The sequence below is a fragment of the Mirounga angustirostris genome, unplaced genomic scaffold, assembly GCF_029215605.1.
Source record: "Mirounga angustirostris isolate CCGP_5_RB_7025 unplaced genomic scaffold, mMirAng1.0.hap1 SCAF_7, whole genome shotgun sequence".
Classification (NCBI taxonomy): Eukaryota; Metazoa; Chordata; class Mammalia; order Carnivora; family Phocidae; genus Mirounga; species Mirounga angustirostris.
Genome location: NW_026991715.1, coordinates 92,857,087 through 92,880,115, shown reverse-complemented (window position 1 = coordinate 92,880,115; position 23,029 = coordinate 92,857,087). Strand labels below are relative to the sequence as shown.

Here is a 23,029-nt window from a genome sequence, read left to right as displayed (position 1 = left end):
GGTGGAGCCCTGCATTGGGCTTGCTCTGGATGCAGAGCCTGTTTGGAATTCTCTCTCTCCCTATCCCTCTGCCCCTCTTTCCCCTCGCTCTCTCCCTCTCTCTCTGTATCAAAAAAAAAAAGTAAAGTATGTATACATGCAGCATATAAAGTAGGTGCGTGTTATCATTAGTGAGTAGGTAAACAGTAAGGTCTGTAGTTTGTTTTTTCTAATTTTGAGTTTTGTCTTGATTCTCAACACATAATTTAGTATCCCAAAAGTTGCATAAAAGTTGGATTTCATACTACGTTAAATTTATAGTAAGGATGATATATTTTGATAGCCTGGTCTGGGCCCTAGGCTCCAGCCATTATTCTCATCAATAAACTTAAATTATGATGTTTCCTAGGAGTTGGACTTGGCTTGTTTTTAGCAATTTGTTCAATACAAATGATAGATAAGAGGTTTGAAATCTGTAATCCTCACCACCAGCCTTCACAGGCAACCAGATCCTACCCGACTACTTAAACTGAGCAGGGTGAGTCATAGTGCATGGTCAAGAGCAGGAGATCAGCATCACACATGAGTTCTAATGCCAGCTCTGTCAGTTCCTAGCTGTGTGACCTCAGGCAAATTGCTTAACCTCTGGCCCTCTGTTTTGTCATTTAGAAGATGGAAATAATAAGAGTGCCTATTTCAAAGAGTTGTCAGACTTAAATACTTGAGATACTGCATGTGAAGCACAGAGAGCTCAGCAAATTTTAACTATTGTCTTTTAGAGGAGATTGGCAGGGAGTTTGCAAGAGCAGAGGGAAAATTTTTCTCAGGAGTTCAGATGAACACTGGTTCTTGGCTTTTTTGGGGGGGGGTGTGTTTAAGATTTTATTTATTTTTTTTTTTTTAAAGATTTTATTTATTTGACAGACACAGTGAGAGAGGGAACACAAGCAGGGGGAGTGGGAGAGGGAGTAGCAGGCTTCCTGCTGAGCAGGGAGCCCGATGCGGGGCTCAATCCTAGGACCCTGGATCATGACTTGAGCTGAAGGCAGACGCTTAACGACTGAGCCACCCAGGTGCCCCAAGATTTTATTTTTAAGTAATCTCTACACCCAACGTGGGGCTCAAACTCACAACCCCAAGAACAAGAGTCACATGCTCTACCAACCAAACCAGCCAGGCTCCTCAAATACTAGTTCTTGAATGAAGGGGAGGATTTAAGGGCAGTAGTATTGTGTTTGGCTGCTGTAGGAAATGGGCACTGGAGAAGGCCAGATGGGTGGGTTGGCCTATCAGGATTCAGGCCCAAGGATTTTAGCATGTTTTCTGGAATGACTTTGAATTAAGCAGTTTCCTACTAACCTTTTCATTGAATTTGCAGATGTCCACTCACTTGAGTGAGTCCCCTATGCTATTTTGGGAAGCTTCCAAACTTTTAAACTTCAGATAACTGCTTCTGAATGTCTGCTTTCATATTGCGCTCAGGCACGAGATACTCAGCTACAGAGCTCTCAGTGTAGTTGGGCAGGCAAGTAATTGAATATACTGGGAACTGGGCAGAACTCTACCAACCAAGAGTGTACCATACTCTGCTGATACTATGGACTTTGAGCACTTCCCATCTGGTGGCTTGTTTTGTTCATTGTTCTGTTAAATTAGTTTTTTTAAAAGAAGTAATACATATGGTAAGGTACAAAAGTTACATAGTGAAAAGTAAGTTTCCTTGTCCCTGTGATTCTTGGTTACTCAGCTCTGCCCAGAAGCAGTCAGTGTTTCCAGTTCCTTTTGTATCCTTCCAGAAATATTCTATGCATGTATGAAGTCTGATCCATGAAGAAGTCTTCATGAGAAAGGCAGGTCATCCAAATGTAAACAGCTCTATAATATAAAGTTGATTTACTGCTTGAACACCATAATTACAATATAAATATGCAGATATATTAGGTAAAATACTCTTTGGCCTTCAGAATTAACTAAGTCAACCATCGTAGCCTACCCCAAGCAGGAGAGCAGCTAGTTCCAGAATAGGTTTTCACAGGTCTCATCTTAGGAATTAGATGTCTCTGTCTTGTTAAGCTGTGTATAATTTAGGGTTTTTTGGCTGACTTGATGTCTGAAATAGGCAGTATGGCTTAGTAGAAAGAACAGGAGCCATGAAGACCTACATTTATTATTTTTTAAAGATTTTATTTATTTGAGAGCGCAAGAGCAGGAGGTAGGGGGAGAGGGAGAAGCAGACCTGAGCAGGGAGCCTGATGCGGAACTTGATCCCAGGACCCTGAGATCATGACCTGAGTCAAAGGCAGACACTTAACCAATTGAGCCACCATGGCGTCCAAAGACCAATATTTAGATCCCAGTTCTGTTACTTAAAACAGACTTTAGGCAAGTTACAAACCTGAGCCTCTCTTTCCTAATATGTAAAATGGATTTAATAAGATCATAATAGGTGTCGTGAATATTGAATGAGAGGTAATTCAAAACACATGGTTCAATGGCATATGGCTGCCACACAAGAAATGAATGGTGGTCACCCACAGGGCATGTTCCATACATATGTGCTGAGCAAATGAGTTGTAAAGCCTGCTGGAGCTTTCAGCTTCTCCAGTAACTTCCAGGCTTCCAGATCTGCTTGAAAGGAGCTCTATGACTCCATGGCTTTGTGACTTTGCATGCCTGTTTTTATTTACAGGGCTGGGCTTGGGAAAGGGGATTGGTGTGGTTGCATGGTAGCATTTCAGTCAGTTCTTTACTTTATCCTTTTGGGGTTGCTTGGAGGTTTTTCCTCTGGAAGTTGATCTCAGACTTTTTGGTCTCAACACCTCTTTACACATTTAAAAATTATTGTGGACCCCAAATCTTACTTTTATGTGGGTTACATCGATCATATAATTTACCATATTATAAATTAGAACAAAAATTTAACATTTATTTTAGATTCATTTTAAAATAATAATAAACCTATAATATGTTAACAGAAAGAACATTTTTTTAATGGAAAATAACTCTTTTCCAAGTCAAAATTTAGAAGTGTAGTGGGAAGAATGACATTCTGTTACATTTTTGCAAAATTCCTTAATGTCTGGCTTAATAGAAGACAAATGGATTCTTAGTAATGCTTCTGCATTCACTCTGTTGCAACATGTTTCCGGTAAAGCATAGGAAGAAAATTCAGCTTTACACAGATTGGTAGTTAGAACAGAGAGGCCCTTACAGACTTGCTGGGAGAGTCCTGGAGACTCCCCTGGGGTCCTTGAGCCATACTGACATTTCCTGAAGTAGACTTTAAGTGCCTTGAAGGCAGAGAATATTTCATTTGGTGGGTCACTGAATCTTAGTTCCTGGCCTTGGACACCAGTTTTTATTCACAATGTGTGATAAAATGTTTTTGACAGATTGACTGATAGAGGGAGCTATTGGCCAATACTAGCCCACAATTGTAATACCAAGATAAGGGAATTTTCTCATTTCACAGAGGATGAAACAGATTTACACAAAACTAATGTCTGAATGGCCACTTCCCTATGCTCCCCAACACCTGGTTCTTAAAGAAGTTGCCAAGAAGATGAGGCAAAGGTTAGACTTAATGGAATCAACTTAAAAGAAAATATTTGCCTTCATTTAAGAGACAGGAAGGGGCGTCTGGGTGGCTCAGTTGGTTAAGCAGCTGCCTTTGGCTCAGGTCATGATCCCAGGGTCCTGGGATCAAGCCCCGCATCGGGCTCCCTGCTCAGCAGAGAGCCTCCTTCTCCCTTTCCCTCTGCCTGCCTCTCTGCCTACTTGTGCTCTCTATCTGTGGCAAATAAATAAATAAAAAATATCTTAAAAAAAAAAAAAAGAGACAGGAAAAAATCCATAACAGCTAAAAAAAATGGAAGCAACTCAAATATCCATCTTCAGATGAATGGAGAAACAAAATATGGCATCTACATACAGTAGAATGTTACTCAGCTTTGAAAAGGAAGGAAATTCTGACACGCTACAACATGGATCAAGCTTGAGGATATTATGCTAAGTGAATCCAGGCAGTCACAAAAAGAAAAATATTGTATGATTCCACTTGTATCAGGTATCTAGAGTAGTCAAACTTAACAGAAGGTAGGATGGGTGTTGCCAGGGGCTGGGGGAAGGGAGAATGGGGAGTTGTTTTATGGTTATGAAAAAGTTCTGGAGATTGGGCACACAACAAGTGAATATACTTAATGCTACTGGACTTTACACTTGATGGCTAAGATGGTGGATTTTATGTATATTTTACCACAATTAAAAACAAATTAAGAAAAAAATAGAAAGGAGTAGACTTTTTTCTCTTAGTTCTGCCTGACCTCATTCTTTCTTAATTACTCAGATCAGTTACAGGTGTCTATTGAGCACATTCTATGTATAATACTCTTCAGGAGCAATGATCTGTTAAACAGTGCCTGTCCTCAAGGAGTTTGCCTCCAATAGGGTTGGTTAAAATATACGGCCACAAGAGACACACTAACATAATGAAATAGGTCTTGGAGAAGCCAGCGCTTGGACTGGAACTTAAGGACGTTAGAATTTCTGCTTAGGCTATTTTGGGAGAGCAGTATGAGCACAAAGATGACCATCTAGTTTCCTATATTACTGGCTAGGTGAAAGTTTGGAATTATGTTTGAAAAGTTGGTACATAATGTTAAAGGTTATTGGTCAAACTTCCCATTTAATCCAGGAATCCATTCTGCTTAATGAAGAAATCAGGAGGTAATTCCAGGTAAGGACACACGGCTACTGCACGGAAACTGTGGTCCATATGTAAAGTACGCGGGATTTAGGGAGGGGCTGAGTCCGGCGCGCAGGTCACGTGGGGCGCGAGAGGCGGGTCTTTGCGCGCGCTGGTCACGCGGCTCGGTGTTGACACTTCCGGGTGGGACCAAAGTGAGGCGGCTGGGCAGGGGCTGGTAGCTCCGGCGGCAGCTATGGCGTATAGCGGCCTCACGGTGCCTCTCATCGTAATGAGCGTGTTCTGGGGCTTCGTCGGCTTCTGCGTGCCCTGGTTCATTCCTAAGGGTCCCAACCGGGGGTAAGTGCGCCAGGCCCGCCTTGGGAGGAGAGCGCGGTGAGGACCGGCCGGGCCGGGCGGGGGAGGGGGCGACCTCCACCGGTCAGAGACCTTGCGGGGCGGCCCCGGACTCCAGAGTCAGGCCCCAACCTCCTACAGCCCCCCCGACCTCTTATCGCGGCAGCTTCAGGGTTCCCCAGTGCGAGGGTGAGGAGGGTGACTCCCAACGGACCCTCCTTGGGACTGGGCTACAGGGGAGTTTTTTTCTCATTACGGGCCTGTCTCGGGAGGGTGCATAGGAAATGGGTTTATACCGACTGAGGGAGAAGTTGTGGTTTGCCCCTAGACGACTTTGGCCCCTTTAGCCCTGCCCTCCACTCAGATGAGGCCTAAACTTGGAAGTATCAGATAAAACAGAAATTGTCTTCTGTGTCTCACGTGTTGTCGCAGTTGCACCCGACACAAGCTTGTGTAGCAGCATGGAGCCCAGGCCTTGCATCTAGTGGGCGCCAGGTAGGGCCTGATCTAAAGCGGTTAATTACCAAAGAGCGGGAGGTATTGTTTAGAAACCCCTGCGTCATACCTTTTGGAGGGCGCTCCTGCGCTTGTGAGTTGCACCAACTTCTTAGAATGATTGACTAAGACTTTTCCCCTAGACTTTTTTGTTAAATAGAGCTTTATCAGTTTTGTAAGTAGATCTTTTCTGTCGTAGTATAGAGAGCCTTGTCTTCAAAGGAGCTTTGGAACACCCTCTTTCTGGTTCCTCTTTTGCTTTTTAGTCATTTTTTCTCAGCCCAAGATCATGTGGAATGAAACTTAGGCTGAAGTCAGAGCTTGGCCAGAACAGCATCTCTTGCTTTATTCTTTGAAACACATTGGTGGCTTTCCAGTGCTTTGCATGCCTAGTGGGCATTCAGTAAATACCCGTTGAATGGATAATTCTATTGCCTTTATTAAGGGAAAGAAAATGCTATTACTTCCTTAATATTTTGTGACCCAAACCCCTTTTGCTGTCTGGAATAGACTTGTATTAGACTTGGTACTTCTTTCTAGCTGAAAGTAAATCACAGTTTGTTTAAAAAGGAAAAATGGTAGATGAATTTCTATCATTTGGTAGCATTGGGTCCCCCCCCCCCAACAATAACCTCAGTTTTAGACTCTCCAGACTACAATAGAGGATGCACAGTGTTGGAGTTCTAGGGTTATTAAAACAGTTGTATTAACCAAATTTAATTTCTTAGACTTGTTTCTCCTACTGGAGTTAGAGAACAACAAAGTAGTTTGTTGTGTTTCTGTCTTCAACTATTTCATTACCCTACTGTCTGCCTTTCCAGTCTAAATACTCAGAAAAGCGTTTATTAATGCGCTGGTAACATGGACCACTGCTTTCTTAAAGACCCCCATTTGGGACCCATCATGCCCAGCCTTGGGACTTGATGCCACTGCTGTTATCCAGGGTAATGAAATGGCTCCTATAGTACACGGACTACTCAGTTTCCAGCTCTAGTGTCCTGATTCAGGTTTAACCTGCTGGTGATAGGTTAGCGGGGTCTAATTCACAGCCTCCACCCCAATCCTTGTATTTCCTGCTCTTGGCAGGATTGAGCAGTTCTTAAAACACAAAGTGTCTACTAGGAGTTACTGTATTACACTTTGAGAAACGCTGCTCCTAGCTGGATGATCCTTGTGACCTTGGACAATTCAGTTAACTTTTCAGTGTTCCCATTTCCTCATTGTAAGATGGAAGGAAGTATTAGTATTGAATTAATACTAGTTCCCCTTTATTTCCTGAAAGGCTGCGAAAGAGTTTGTTTTTTAATACTTGAAGGAACTTAATTGCTTCAAGGACTAGGTGAATTTTTAATCAAAGCATTTCTGATTTGAAAGATTAAAAATGTCTTCATTAAGGAGATAAGTAAAGGTGCTATGTGGCAAGGGAAGAAGAGACACTTTGATGTTAAATCCTTTTCCCTGCCAGACCCATGTGATGTGGTTTTGGAATATAGGTGAGATTCGGTGGGGTGGGGTCTGGAGGCAACGGCCAAGAAAGAATTCTTGAGACGTCTTTGGTGTAAAAAGGTGGTTTTATTAAAGCACGGAGACAGGACCCGTGGGCAGAAAGAGCTGCTGCCTCGGGGTTGTGAGGGGTGGCTGATTATATACTTGGGAGTTCTAGGAGGTAAGGAAAAGGGAGGTTTCAAAAGAACTTTCATATTCTAAAGAGGACCGACGAGAGACCGGAGGCCTTGCCTTTGTCAAGTTAAGGTTGGCACCCCCGCGCCCCCCCCCCCCCCCCCCCGCGCGCCAAGGCATTACCTTTAAGATAGGTGGGAGCTTCCTGGAAGAACATAACACTTGTCCTACCCAGGAGTGGGGGGGGCGGGGGGGGGGGGCAAGCTGCAGGATGCCGGCTTCTGCTTTGTCCTCAGCTAGCCTTCTGCTCCCTCATCACAGGAACATGAGAATGCAGGGGCGCCTGGGTGGCTCAGTCGTTAAAAGTCTGCCTTCGGCTCAGGTCATGATCCCAGGGTCCTGGGATCGAGCCCCGCATCGGGCTCCCGGCTCAGCGGGGAGCCTGCTTCTCCCTCTCCCACTCCCCCTGCTTGTGTTCCCTCTCTCGCTGTGTCTCTCTCTGTCAAATAAATAAATAAAATCTTTAAAAAAAAAAAAAAAAAAAAAAAGAACATGAGAATGCAGAAAAATCTCTGTGTAACCTAAAGCAAACCCCTTGCTCTCATCCTTTTCTACAACTGAAGATGGGCCAAACAAAAGCAAGTTTGTGTTTGGAGTCAGCTTTCCTGACCATTCATGTTTTTCATGACTTCCGTCTCTTTAGGAATCCACAGATGCTCTAAAACCTTCTGTTTTTTTTTTTCACAGTGGCTCCTTTAGGGGTAGATGTGGGGGAGGGGATGAGGGGATGGAGCTAGCTCACAGGGAGTTCAGTCAGCTCCAATTTTTTCAAGCATACAGAACATTTTCAAACATACAGAAAGGCAGAAAGAATAGTAAGAGTGCTGTATTCCACCACTTAGGTATAATAATTGTTAACATATTCATATTTGCTTTATATCTGTAATATATGTGAATGTGTGTGTATGTGTGTAAATACACACATACGTATTTTGCTAAACCGTTTGAAAGTAAATTGCATTCAACATGATACTTCACCTCAGACACTTCAGCCTGCAACAACTAAGTGGCATATTTGGAGGGGATATTTCATTTATTTTTGTTTAGGTTTATTTATTTTTTTTAAGTCATCTCTATCTCCAGTGTGGGGCTTGAACTCACGACCCCGGAGATCAAGAGTCCCACACTCTTCCGACTTAGCCAGCTATGCTGGAGGTCATATTTTAATGAGGAACTTTTGATATGAAAGTAGTAAGCAGGTTACACAGAAGAGCCTCGTGCAGTTTCAGGTCTCTGAAGTGGCCTTTTGGGGAGACAGAAGACAGAGGGATTCCGGGTTGAGGCAGAGGAAAATGAGCAAAAGCTTGTAATGGAGAATAGTAAACTTGATGTGTTGGGGGGACATTGAGGCCCCCTGCTTTTGGGAGTAGAAGGTTGCTGTTTGAAAGTGGACAGTGGTGAGGATGATCGGCGGAACTGATTATAGGCGAGGAGCTGGACTGGTTTGTGTAGTTCTTCAAAAATCAAACATTTTTGTTATGCAGCTGTCAAAATTTTGTAGCACAAACTCCCATGCATATTTATCTATGTATTATAAGCATAATGTATAAGTTAGATATTTTGAAGAATGTTGCCTTCACAATATATCCAGAGTCTGACCAGTTCTCAGTACCTCTGCTGCTCCCAGCCTGGTCCACGGATTACTGCAATTCCCCCCACCCCAAACTGGTTTTTCAGCTTTTCCCTTTGCTTCTCTTCCCCCAGTTTGTTTCTACTGTGCAGAGAGGTCCTCTTAGAATCTGAATCAGATTTTGTCAGTCCTGTCCTTAGATCCCTCCAAATAGCTTCCCTTTTCCTTTAGAGGCTACCAAGACATTGGTCTTTATCCTCATGAGTGTCAGAAATGGCGAAACTACAGTTGAACTATTTGAAAGGTGTTTCCAATTCTTGTCTATATTTTCCCCTTCCCTGACCTCACTTCTACTAGGCTCCCCTCGCTCTGCTCAGCTACACAGGCCTCTGTGCTCTTTCAACTCCTGGTACTCTAGAGCCTTTGCATTTGCTCTTTCCCCTGTCTGGAACACTCCCTTACCTTCAGGTCTTGCCAGCTTGCCACGTCCTCAGTAAGCCCTTTCCTGAAGGCCCTCTTTAAAATTGCAAGCACAGCCTCCAACCCTTGGATACCCTTATCCTCGTTTCCTGCTTTATTTTTCTCCATTAGCACTTACTGACCACCTGGCATACTAATGGTACCTAAGTAAATAGTTCTTGTTTAATGTTCATCTTGTTGTTGTCTGTCTTCCCCCACGAATATGTAAACTTCACGAGAGCAGTGGTTTTCATCCGTTTTGTTTACTCCTTTTTCCCCAGAGCCTGGTACATACTGGACACTCATTGAAAATCCTCTGAGAGAATGATGTGCTTGTATTGACCCCAGAAAGTACATGCACACACAAGTAACTTCTAAAGGATGAATTGAAAATAAATGTAAACAGGAATTCTAATATTTGCTCCTTGCATTCTAGGAGATAGTCTTGCTTACTCTGTGGGGTGTGGAGACCTCCTCTTTGGAAATTACTCCTGTGGAGGATGGAGAGCATTGAAAGGTGTTCAGCTGCAGAGTGATGTGACAAAAGAATTATTTTAGAAAGATGACTCTGAGGTGATTGTAGTAGGATGAAAGGGAAGGAAGAAAGTTTTGAATCTGCTAGCATTTGGTGACTAAGGGTGCAGAGGAGGCATGAACAAAATGATGACAGATTTGAGGAGTGGGTCAGATGGGTGGAAATGACAGAGCTTCTGGGGCGTAAGATATTGGGAAGAGGAGCCTTTGGAAAGAGAAATGGGAAGAGGATACCATGAATTCAGTCTTTGAAATGTTGAGATTCAGCTGATGAGAGATCTAGGTTTAACTATTTATCAGACAGGAATAGAGATGGGGAGAGGTCAGCATTGGAAAGATACATATATATTTATTTAATTTTTTTTTTAAAGAATCATCTCATTTTCATTGTAAGCCTACGCAGTTCTGACATTTTTTAGAAAGTTTATTTTTAATAATCTCTATACCCAGCGTGGGGCTTGAACAATCACGACCCCAAGATGAAGAGTCGCATGCTTTCCCAACTGAGCCAGCCAGGCGCTCCTAGAAAGTTAAAATTTTATAAGTATAGTGTTAGTTCATTGCAGGGAAAACTACCAGATAGGTAGTTTCTTGGATGTCAAAACTAATTGTCATTGCAGCTTTTTGTGTTCAGTTGTAGCGGGTTTGGATTAGCCGTCTAAACTGTGGCCTCAATACATATCCCTTCAAATACAAATGTTAATTACTGCAGTCCCTTGGTGTTTGAGCAGATTCAGTTCCCTTTTCTTGGTGCACAGACCTTGCCAGTTTGTAATTTGGGAAGGAGGCTTAAACCATCTGACAGTGTCTCCTTAGTTTGCTGGTTATCTAATGATGGTGGTTTTTTTTTTTAGAGTTATCATCACCATGCTGGTAACCTGTTCAGTTTGCTGCTATCTCTTGTAAGTAGCTTTTTTCCCAAGATAATAGGAAATTACTCTTGGCATTTATAATGTGTGTGATTGAAAAATAAATTCGTGGAACATGATTGTTGTGAAACTTTAAAGTTTTTATCATTGGAGCTGGTCCCTTATGTAAATCTAGAAATAGCATCCTAAGATGGAAAAGAGCACACTTTTTCTCTGTTCAGTACATTTACATAAAAACTGTACAGATGCTCTGTTCTTCTGGCAATGCAAGTGTAAATTATTTGGCACAAATTTAAATCTTATAATTAGCTGGAAATTGCCTTTGTACTACTTTATATTTTACTATTGTGAAGAATTTAGGCATACTCATTTCATTTAAATATCACTATGAAGCCAATAAAGCCATTCTTTATTATGACTTTTGTTTATTGGATGAACAGAAGTTGAGCTAGAATTGTAATCAAGAATTTTTTTAGCAATCATATGCTATATCGATGTATGATAACACATTTAAATAGATTATATAGTTTGTGCAAACTGTTGGTTGAAAACTATCTTAAGATATGTAAAGTAATTCATCAACATATATTTTTGGAAAACCATTCTTTTTTTTTTTTTTTAAGATTTTATTTATTTATTAGAGAGAGAGCAAGAGCAGGAACACAAGCAGGCGGAGTGGGAGAGGGAGAAGCAGGCTTCCCGTGGAGCAGAGAGCCCGGTGCCGGGCTTGATCCCAGGACGCTGGGATCATGACCTGAGCTGAAGGCAGACGCTTAACAACTGAGCCACCCAGGCGCCCCAGGAAAACCATTCTTAATCCTCATAAGTGTCAGAAATGGCAGAACTGCAGTTGAAGTATTGTAAAGGTTTCCAGTTCTTGTCTACATTCTCCCCTTCCCTGAAGAATGGAACAAGTCAAGCCCCAGAAAAAAACTGAGTATTAATCAGTTTGTGGAGAGGATAGCCACTTCAAAGTATTCAAAGGCCTTAAGGTTTCTTTCCTTTTTTTTTTTTAATTGAGATCTACTTTTCATACCATAAAATTTCATCCTTTTATGGATTTCCTTTTAGAGTTTAGAACCTATGGTTCTCTTTTCTTAAAGAGAACTGTGTAGCTTCTTGAGGCTTCTTTATATGGAGAGTGTTGATGTTGGCCAAGCTTTTGTTTAGTGCCCACATGGTATAGGAAACAGCAGTTTTAAAATCATGTGATGAAAGGCCATGCCTCTTTGTGACTGGGAATCTGTGAATTTCTTATATCCTGGGGCTTTTGCACTAAAGTTTTTCTTTTTTTAAAGATTTTATTTATTTATTTGACAGAGAGAGACACAGCAAGAGAGGGAACACAAGCAGGGGGAGTGGGAGAGGGAGAAGCAGGCTTCCCACCGAGCAGGGAGTCCGATGCAGGGCTCAATCCCAGGACCCTGGGAATATGACCTGAGCCGAAGGCAGACGCTTAATGACTGAGCCACCCAGGCGCCCCTGCACTAAAGTTTTTCAAAGAGGTTTGTGGGGATGAGCCAATTCTAGTTGTTGGCATAGATCAAAATCTGTCCCTGACAAAAAGTTATCACCATGAATTTTAGGTATGTGGCCATTCAGTCACTTGTTTGAGTGGAACTTGAAGTGTTTAAAGTTGAATCATAATGCACTATAGAAGTTTTGCTAAATGATGATGGTGTTTGACTGCCTCAACACTAGGGCTTAGATGGTAAGACTTTCTACAGTTGGCTTGTTTACTCTGTTTTTTCTAGTTAGAAGGGTAACTTTTTCAGGTGATATAGCTCAGCTTCCAGAGTGGAAGTCTGACAGATAGCATATGGAGAGAATTCTTATACTAGCTGTATTTAGCTCTAAAGAGTAAAGAAGTACATACATCATCAAGAATTTCTCGTTTTAGTAAGGGTGATTGAGCTTCAGTCTGTTCTACTGAGTCTCCTATAGAAATCCCAACAAGGGAGCTCTTTTTCAGTCCAGGAGCCAAGGAGTGGTCCTGTGATCAAAAAGGCCTTTGTTTTTATTCCTTTGAAGATCTCTGCTGCCTGATCAGCAAGGTTGGTGGTAGGGTCTTAAAAATGAGAAAATTACTGGGCAGAAGAATGACTTGAGATTAAGAAGATGGGGCAGAAATGTTTTGTGATTTTTCTGGTCCTCCACTGTCTTTGAAATTTGCTTAATTTTCATAATATTTTTTTTTAAAACAAATCTTTCCAATGAGTCACATGCTTTTTTTTTTTAAGATTTTATTTATTCATCTGAGACACAGAGATACAGAGAGAGAGAGAGAGCATGAGCAGGGAGAGAGGCAGAGGGAGAGGGAGAAGCAGGCTCCCTGCTGAGGCAGGAGCGCGATGTGGGGCTCGATCCCAGGACCCTGGGATCATGACCTGAGCTGAAGGCAGACGCTCAACCATCTGAGCCACCCAGGCGCCTCTAGTCCCATGCTTCTTATTTTCATTTTCAAGTATAAAATGAATAACTGGACATGGTTGGAAACTATACCTCTTTGAGTCTCAGTGACTCAGTTGAAAAATATCTGTGAGCCTTTACCTCTTACTGTCTAGATTTTTTCCTTTGTCCCAGACATGCTGGTGACTTCTCTGTTGACGGTGGGTTAGTACTGTCATCATGTATTAATAAAGATAGCACACAGTGTTCCAACATTAAATGTTTCTGGAGGCTATCATACGGGGAAATGAAGTTGGTTTTTTTCTTTTGTTTCTTTGAAATCTGATCATATATCCTATTTAGCAAAATGTCTGCCTGGAACATGGATGGATGAATTGAATTGAAATCCCAAATACTTTATTCCACAAAGGGACGGGATTCTATAATAAATTTGAAATTCAAAGAAAACTTTGAAGTTCAAAGAAAACTTCACTGTTTGGCATTAGTAAGTATATTTTTTTGAAAATACCTCTTGAAATAAATCACACCCAAACTGGATTTCCTAAGCAAAGTCACATTTGAAATACATTCATGGACTTTTAGATTGCCTTCAGTTTATGGCAATTCTTTTTTTTTAAAGATTTTATTTATTTATTTGACAGAGACACAGCGAGAGAGCGAACACAAGCAGGGGGAGTGGGAGAGGGAGAAGCAGGCTTCCCCCTGAGCAGGGAGCCCGATGGGGGCTCCATCCCAGGACCCCGGGATCATGACCTGAGCCACCCAGGCGCCCCAAGTTTATGGCAATTTTTTTCTCTTTCCAGTTTGTTCTGGTTTAAGGTTAGATTCATGGGGTGTAACTTGTTTGAGCTCTGAAAAATTAGGATCTCTGCCAGTACAGCCAGTTTGTGTTTTAATAGTTCAGCAGAGGAATGTCTGAATGTTATACATCTGGTTCCCTCTTTGAGGCACAAGGTCACTTCTGTTCCTTAAGCATACAATCCTGTTAGTTACTGTTCCATACTTTCTTTTTTGTCTTAGGTTAATTTTTAATGTTGAATTATGATGTAGCTTACCCAGAGTTACAAAACTTACATCTTCAGGGTAAATTAGAAATTTAGCGCAGTATTGTGAAGGTACAATTGCTTCTTGGAAAATATGCTTTATCTTTAGTACTTGACTAATGGTAAATCTTACCGGCAGAGGGATACAGAAAAGGAAATATTGACCAAAAGGCAGGAGTCCCTGGTTCTTCTAAGCTGAATGTATGTGGCCTGATTACATGGTAGAATGGTCTTGTGAGTTTTAAATTGAGATGCTGTGTGTGAAAACTTATAAAAACAAGAAAAATATAAAGTAATACTATCATTGGTTTGTTAAAATAAGTTATTTTAATTCAGAGAAGTATGAGTTACCTACAAGCATAGTTTGCTTACAAGCAATTGTAGCATGTATTTTATTGATCCTTACCTAGAGTTCCTTCACTCAGCATATTTATTTAGAGCCTACTTTGTGCCAAGCACTGGTTATATAGCAGTGAATAAATAAGACATATTCCCCTGCCCTCTTTAGTGAGGAGAGACAGATAGTAAACAGAGAGCCAGAAGAGCCTTAATCACTTATAAAAGTGGTTCCCTCATCTACTTATTCCCACAGACCCCTATTCTGTGACCCCAAACGAGTCCCCCTCACTCACCTCTCCAGCCCCCTAATACTGCCCATCGCACAAGCACCTACACAGCCTGTAGGAACTTTGCCCCCCTTGTCCAAGAATGTGCAGATCCATAGCTGAGCCCAGCCTTGTTTTGGTCTTGGCTCTAGAGCCAGTTTGGGCACAGGACATTATCACCTCCCAAGGTGTTCCACTTAGATTTCCAGCCAAGTAGCCACAAGCTGGTCAGTTTCTGGGATGCTCTTTATTACAGCATTTTTTTTTTAACTTTCTGCTTTTGAACTTTTAAAACCTGCTATGTGCTCTTTACAAAAATTTGTCCACCTACCTGTCACTTACCTTCAAAAATTATCAACTCGTGGCCAATCCATGTTTCATCTCCACACACTTTCCCACTCTACCCCAGATTATTTTGAGTTCATCTGTAAGAATTTCAATATACATGTCTAAAAGATGATCATTCTTTCCCCATGTATAACTACAATACCATTATCACACACAGAAAAAGTTAATTCCTTTACATCATCAGATATATTTAAATTGCCCTAGTTGTCTCATTTATTTTACAATATATTTGAATGAAGATGCTTATAAAGACCACACATGTGCCTCCCAAGTCTCTCTTTATTGGTTTCTTCTCCATTTCTTTTTCTTTTCCCCCACATTTTAGTAGGAAAAAACTGGGTTGTTTGGCCCATAGTTCTTCAGAGAGTGGTCCTTGTTAATTGCACACCCATGGTATTATTTTACATATTCTTCTTTGTTCTGTATTTCCTGTAAGTTGGTAGTCATCTAGGGGCTAGGTCACATTCAGGTTCGATTTTTTAGTAAGTTTGTTTCGTAAATGGTATTGATACTTCTCATCAGGGGGTACATAATGTCTCATTTGTGTTGTTGGCATCATTGATGATATTATATATCTATAATTTGTATATGTATATATAAATTGTATATATAATTTGTATATGTAACAAATATATATATAAATATATAAAATAAATAAAAAAATATATATAAAATATATATATATACAAATATATATAATTTGTATATTCATTAGGTAGAATATATCCATAAATGTTTACTTCATCAACAATTTAATTATCCAGATAACTGAAAACTGTTCATAAAGGAAAGCTAGGTTCTGTGTGTAATTTTCTCTTTACTTACCTGTTTTCAGAATAATCAATTGGGTTCCCTAGCATCTTCTAAGGGTGGACAATGATTTTTGTTTTGTGTTGGTATCATTATGATTTGATATATTTAGAGAGATGTGATGTATTTCAGTCCGTAATTAATGTCCTTGTTGATGTTCAAATTGTCCCATCTTTGGTCAGAGGAAGCATGTGTTTTATTTGGCCTTCTGTTAGCTGGCTGTTAGTCTCTGTCTTCACCTCTAGCTTTGAAGCTCCTTCAGGAAATGTATTTTTATAGGTGGGATGTTTGTCTCTGTGTCTCCACAGATTGGTGATTTTTTTCTGTCTGCTATCTCATTTGGTGATGTCTGCTAATAAAAGGAAGTAGTGGCATCAATAATGAAAAACAGTGGGTAGCTCAAATTAAATTTGTTCCTGAAATACGAGGCCCTCCTGCCTTTTAACCCTTTCAGCTTAGAACTCCCACATGATGGGGGCGCCTGGGTGGCTCAGTTGGTTCAGAGTCTAACTCTGTTGGTTTCATAAATGGTATTGATACTTTTCATCAGGGGGTATATAATGTCTCATTTTGTTTAATGAGACACAGTGTTTCGGCTAAGGTCATGATCTCAGGATCATGAGATCGAGGCCGGCATCAGGCTCCATGCTCAGCAGGGAGTCTGCTTGGAATTCTCTCCCTCTCCCTCTGCCCCTCCCCTCCTCAAATGAATAAATGAATCTTTTTTTTTTTTTTTTAAAGGAACTCTCACAAGATGTATGAAGGGATGAGAAGGTAGTAAAATCTGCAGGCATGCACCCCAAAGGAGAAGTCAGGTTTTCACAAGAGTGAGAGAGAATTGTCTGCAAGTAGGACAGGGGAGCAAAGAAGTTACCCTATTGCCAAAGCCTGGGTTATCTGGTATAAGAATAACTTCTGCTTGAGAGAGTCTCGGGGATTCTGGAGGCTATGGGACGTGTGAGAATAGAAGGAAGTGTGTAAGTGAGTGGTGGATCATTAAGCAAGTTACATAGAACACAGTGGAAGGGTTTGGTTTGGAAGACAGGGAAGAGTGTAAGTTGGGTCAAGTGAGATGAGCAGAGCAGTCTGGGGATGGAATTGGGTCATAATAGATGGTCCTGGGAGGTTTAGGGGGAAAAATTGAGGTAAGCAAAGATACGAGACCTGTTGAACTGAGTGCTTAAAGTTCCTGTTACTGGGTGAGGATTTGGACCTGAAGGCTTTCCACAATATGTTGGCACTTAGAGAGGTTTTGGCAGTTGGGCATGACTGCTTCCAAAGGTCACAGGCACTAGAACGGTGGGTTCAAGCTTTGCTTTTTTATTGTTGGTTTGTTTTCCTGGTACGGATATTCAGTTGTTGCTGCATTATTGGTTGGAAAGATTTTCCTTTCTCCATTAAACTGCTTTGGCATCTTTGTTCAAAATGATTTGACCATATATGTATGAGTCTATTTCAGGATGACCTCTTCTGTTTGTTAATCTCTTTGTCTAGCCCTATAACAATACAACACACTCTCAAATACTTAGTTTTATATTGAAACTCAAGAAGTTGAAGTCCTCCATGTTTGTCCTTTAAGATTATTTTGCTATTCTAAAATAGCCATATAAATTTTAGAATCATCCTGTCAGTTTCTACCCCCCAAAAAGCCTGTTGATTTTAGTTGGCATTGTGTTGAATCTATAGATCAATTTGGAGAGAACTGACATTTTAACAATACTGAGTCTTCTGATCCTGAACGTGGTATATATTTCCATTCATTTAGATTATATTTATTTCCTTCCTTCTCCTGAATTTGGGTTTAATTTGCTCTTTACTAACCTCTTACAGTGGAGACTTAAATGATTTTAAACCTTTGTTGTTTTTTAAATGTAAGCAGTTAATGCAATAAAATTCCTTCTAAGCGTTGCTTTAGCCACAGCCTACAAATTTTGATGACACTGTATTTTTCATTAATTTTTAAATATTTGGTGCTTTTCTAGATTTCTTATCAGAAGATACACTCTGTAAGATTTCAGTCTTATGCAATTGGGGCTTGTCTTGTGGCCCAGCATAATGGTTTATCATGATGATCATTTCATGTGCACTTCAAAAGATTGTATATTTTGCAGTTGTTGAGTGTGGTGTGTTTTATAAATGTCAGGTCAAGGTAGTTAAATCTTCTATATCTTTATTGAGTTTTTTGGTTACTTTTAGTAATTACTGAAAGAAGGTGTTAAAATCATCTGCTATTGTGGATTTTTCTGTAGTTCTCTTTAATTCTTTCCATTTTTGTTTTATATGTTTTGAAGCTATGTTAAGGAGCATGCACATTCATGATTGTTATGTCTTCCCAATGAATTGACATTTTTATCATTATAAAGTATCCCTGCTTATCCTTAGTAACTCCTTGACTTGATTTTACTTTGATATTGATAATCATACCACCTTTCTTATGCTCATTATATCTGTCTTTATATTTAGAAAGTGCCTTTTTGCAGACAGCATATAGCTCAGTCTTTTTTGTCCATTCTGACTGCCTTTGCCTTTTAGTTGGATATTTCATGTCCAATTAATGTAATTATTGACATAACTAGGTTTGGGCCCACTGTTTTGTTAATTGTTTTCTGTTTGTCTCATCTAGTTTTTTGTTCCTCTGTTCTTTTATGCCTTTTTAAATTTAAATTCGATTAATTAACATATAGTGTATTATTAGTTTCAGAGGTAGAGTTCAGCGATTCATCAGTCTTATATAACACCCAGTGCTCATTAACATCCTTTGTCCTCCTTTTATGCTTCATTTTACATTAATGAAATATTTTTAGTATTCTGTTTTAATTTTGCTAAGGGCTTTTTTCGCTATACTTCTTAGTATTTTTCTTTTAATGTTGCTCTAGAGATTACAATATGCATTGTTAACTTTTCATAGAGTACTTAGAGTTAATACTGAACCACTTCAGATAAAATATAGTAACAGCTTTGCAATAATATAATTCCATTTACTTTACATCATTTATGCTATGGTTATGATATATTTTACATCTATTTATGTTGCAAAACACTGCAGTGTTACAAGTTTTACTTTAAAGAATCATGTCTTATAAAGAAATTAAGAGAAAAAGTCTTCTATATTTGCCCACATATTTACCCTTTCTGGAGTTCCTTATTTTTGTAGATTTGAGTTTCTATCTGACATCCCCTTAGTCTGAGTTTTTATCTGATATCCCTTTAGTCTGAAGAACTTCCTGTAGTATTTGTTGTAGGACAGGTATGCTGATAACAAATTCACTCATCTTTCATTTGCCTGAAAATGTCTTTTTTTTCCATGCTCATTTTTGAAGGATAGTTTTTCTGGATATAGAATTCTGAGTTGACAGGATTTTTTTTCCCTTTTAGATGACTTTAAAGATGCTTTTTCATTGTCTTCTGGCCTCCATTGTTTCTGCTGGAACTCAGCTGTAATCTGAATAATTGTTCCTTCTTATGCATTCTTTTTCCTTTGGATATAATCAAGATTTTCTCTTTATCTTTGGTTTTAGCAATTTGACTATGATGTGTGTAGGTGTAGTTTACTTTGAGTTTATTCTGATTGGAGTTTGCTAAGCTATATGAATCTGTAAGTTAATGTTTTCCATCAAATTTGAGAAAATTACAGCCTATGTGTCTTCTGTTTTCTTCAGCTGTATTCTTTTTCTCCTGAGACTCCAGTTGCACCTATGTTTGACTGATTTTTTTTTTTCCAATATTTTTTTCTTGTATTTCTTCAGATTAGTTTCTGTTGATCTGTCTTTAGGTTCACTGTTTCTTCTGCTATCTCCAATCTGTTGGTAAGCCCATCCAAAGAGTTTTACTTTATATATTATACTTTTTAGTTCTAGAATCTTCATTTGGTTCTTTTTTGTAGTTTTAATTTATGTTCTGACATTTCGAATCTGTTCATTCTTTGTAGCTAGTTTTTCTTTTAGGCTTTAAACATATTTATAATAGCTGCTATAGAATCATTATCTTTTAATGACAACATCTGTATTATTTTTGGAATGGTGTGGAATTCTGTTGATTCCTTTGTTCTTGATTATTGATTACGTTTTTTTTTTTTTTGGCATGACTGTTATTTACTAAATACTGGATATTGTAGATGACAGAGACTCTGGATTCTACTTTGTTCCTCTGAGAAAGGTTAAATTTTGTTGTAACAGTCAAATTATTAATTGATCACCTTAAACTTGTGGAGAGTTGGTTTTATACTTTGCTGGGGCAGATCTATGTCAGTTTTACCCTTAGATTAGAATGAATTCTCCATTAAAGTGTGCCCCTTCTGGTTCTGGGATTTCAGTGGAAAATCTGAGGTGTTTACCAAGTCCTTCTAACTTCAGACTCTGAATACTCTTTCTTCTGGTGATAGGCAGCAGCTAAAATTTCCCCTTCATCCTTTCAGACTTCCAGGTGTTTTCCACAGTCCTTGGCATTTTCCTAGAGCATGCACAGTTCAGGGATCAGCCAAGGGTTAAGGGAAATTTATACACAGACTTTGGGGCTCCCCTTTGTGGCACCCTCCTTTTTGAGATTTCCCTTTTTTATTTCTAGCTGTTTTAGCAGCTCTGAGCATCATCTTTTGATACCCAAGCCAATAAGACTGCAGCTTTTTGCTTGAGTTTCAATTATCTTGCCCCACACGTGGACTGAACAGTGTTTTCAGGAGAAATGCTATATAAAGGTACTGGTGTGGCTTCTGTCTTTCCTTCCTTCCTTCCTTCCTTCCTTCCTTCTTCCCCCCTCCCTCCCTCCCTCCCTCCCTCCCTTCCTTCCTTCCCTCTCTCTCTTTCTTTCTGAGAGTGCACGAGTGCATGCACAAGCAGTGGGGCAGGGGAGAGGGGGAGAGAGAATCTTAAGCAGGCTCCAGCAGGCTCCACACCCAGTGCGGAGCCTGACACAGGGCTCAGTCTCATGACCTTGAGATCATGACCTGAGTTGAAATCAAGAGTCAGATGCTTAACCAATTGAGCCACCCAGGTGCCCTGATGTGACTTCTTTCTTTAAGAATTGAATCCCGCCCCCCCCCCCCCCCCCAGTTTCCACCTGCTTTTGGACATTCTCTGGTACTATCAAATAGTTATTTTTCATATTTTGTTCAGAGTTTATAATCACTATAGGATGAGTATGATATAAGCTATTCTGCTTTACTAGAGCAGAAGTTCAGCACTTGCCTTTTTTTATTTTCAGGTATTATATTTTTCATTTCTGTAGGTGGTCTTTTTGCTGCTTTTACAGTTTTGATTTCCCTCCCTCCCTCCCTCCTTTCCCCATTTTTCCCTGTACATATTTCAAACATTTCTTGAAACATAGTAGACAGCTTATCTGTAGTCCATATCTGATCATTCCAGTATCTGAAGTCCCTGCAGTTCTGTATCAGCTCTTTGCTCTCTTTGGTCCCTCTCACTCATGGTGCCATATGCATTTATACTATTTCATTGCCATCTATTCATTTTCCCTATAATTCCATGCGTATGACTTTTTTTGAGGTCTACTCTGAAAGTGGGCTTCTCCAGAAAAGATTTACATTACTTCTGCCAAGTGCCAAAGGCTATCACCAGTGTGGGATCAAATTAAGTAAAATTTTTTTGTTATGTGTTTTTTTTTAAAACCATGTAGTATGAATTTGGGTTATAAACTTTCATTAAGGCTAATTTTCAGTGGCAGTGTTTTTCTTCTTCCTTCTTGATGCTTATATTTCAGACAGTTGATTTTCCTATTCTTCTTCTTCAGGGGCTCTGTCTGATTTATCCATACATTGAGATATAGGCCTTTGGCACCTCAGCTTTGTGGGGATGAGATGTGAAACTTGTATTAGATTCTCTACCTTAAGTGGGCCCTGGGCTTTGTCTACTGTTTCCCATGTCCTGGGAGGTCTGAAAGTAAAAGCTCAAGTTCATCTGGTATAGTCTGTGCTCTCCAGGTGTGGAAAGCAACCTATAATCACTTTGTTTTCCTCTCTGAATACTTGCCTTCACTCAGTTTTTTTGTCTGAGAACCACTTAACTTCTATCATGGATATGTTAAAAATAGCTGGATATCTTGACTGTTTATAGTGAGAGAGAAATCTAGGTACCTGTCCCAGCATATTATCTGCTATATGAAAAAATATACTTTTCTTACTTTGACTTTATGCTCTTTTCCTTTATAATTTGGGAGATAAGGGGATTATTACAGACTTTGAACTGGAAGTCCTGGAAAGTATGGAGAAAAGCTGGCAAAAATAGGGCATATTCCTATGGTAGTGAAAGGGCCCTAATAGAGATAGGATTGGGATAAGGTTAATGGAAATAGTTTGTACCTTCTCATCTGGAGCTTGGGGCCCTTTTCTACGTTCCTGTGGCTGTGGCAGAATTCAGTTCCTTTGAACTGGTTGTTGGACTGAGGTCCCTTTTCCTTGCTGGCTATTGGTGACTGCTCTCAGCTCCTAGAAGTCACATTCTTTTCCATGTGGCCCTTGCATCTTCAAAGCTAACAATAGAGAATCTCTTTTGTATCAAATCTTTCTCATCCTGTAATAATCTGGTTCCAATTAGGAGATAGAAACCACACAGTAGTTAAACAGGGAAGTTTAACATAATTACTGTTCACCACAACAAAAGAGTAACTGTAAGATATAAGGAAACTCTGGATAGTACTCTAGGCTGAGGGATAGTACCCAAGGAAGGACAACCTTGGAAGGAAATCAGACCTGGTTGGAGAAAGTGTGTTTCAGCCCACTTGATAGCAGATAATTGCATTGGTTTGGCCAGGCTGGAGTTGGTTCAGAGTTGGTGGGCGAGCAGTAGGCCACCCTCGGGAGTCCAGGCAGGAGAGCGGGCGGTCCGTGGCGTGGGTGTGATTCCCTGTGCCAGTGCAGGTGGGAGGCCTTCAGAGCATGTAGGCCATGCAAGGGCTCTAGTTTCCCTGTCAGGAGGACTGCAGAAAGGTTGTTTCCAGGCTGAGGGTACCGGATCAGAGCGTGACTGTGTTCCAGGCCTGAGTCTGCAGGCTCCTTAGAATATTCACACACCAACCACACCAACTTCCAGCCCACGCCTGCCGTGTCCCTCCAGCTCCCTCTGCTGAGAAAGCTGAACGTCATGTTCACTGTAAAGGACAGAAAGGAATTCAGTTGCTTATTACAGAGCACATATTAAAGGGTGTGTTCAGAACTGATTGGCATTAAATGCATAAGT

The 23,029-nt window shown here is 40.3% G+C and overlaps 1 protein-coding gene across 1 annotated transcript in view; it reads left to right on the top strand.

Moving 5' to 3' along the window:
* Nucleotides 1-4,845: 4,845 nt before the first annotated feature.
* Nucleotides 4,846-23,029, top strand: part of ATP6V0E1 (ATPase H+ transporting V0 subunit e1) — a 31,512-nt gene continuing 13,328 nt past the window's right edge. The window contains exons 1-2 of the mRNA XM_045901166.3: nt 4,846-5,023; nt 10,613-10,660. Coding sequence (XP_045757122.1) covers nt 4,920-5,023; nt 10,613-10,660 — 152 coding nt within the window. The 5' untranslated portion in view covers nt 4,846-4,919. The remainder of the gene's footprint in view (nt 5,024-10,612; nt 10,661-23,029) is intronic.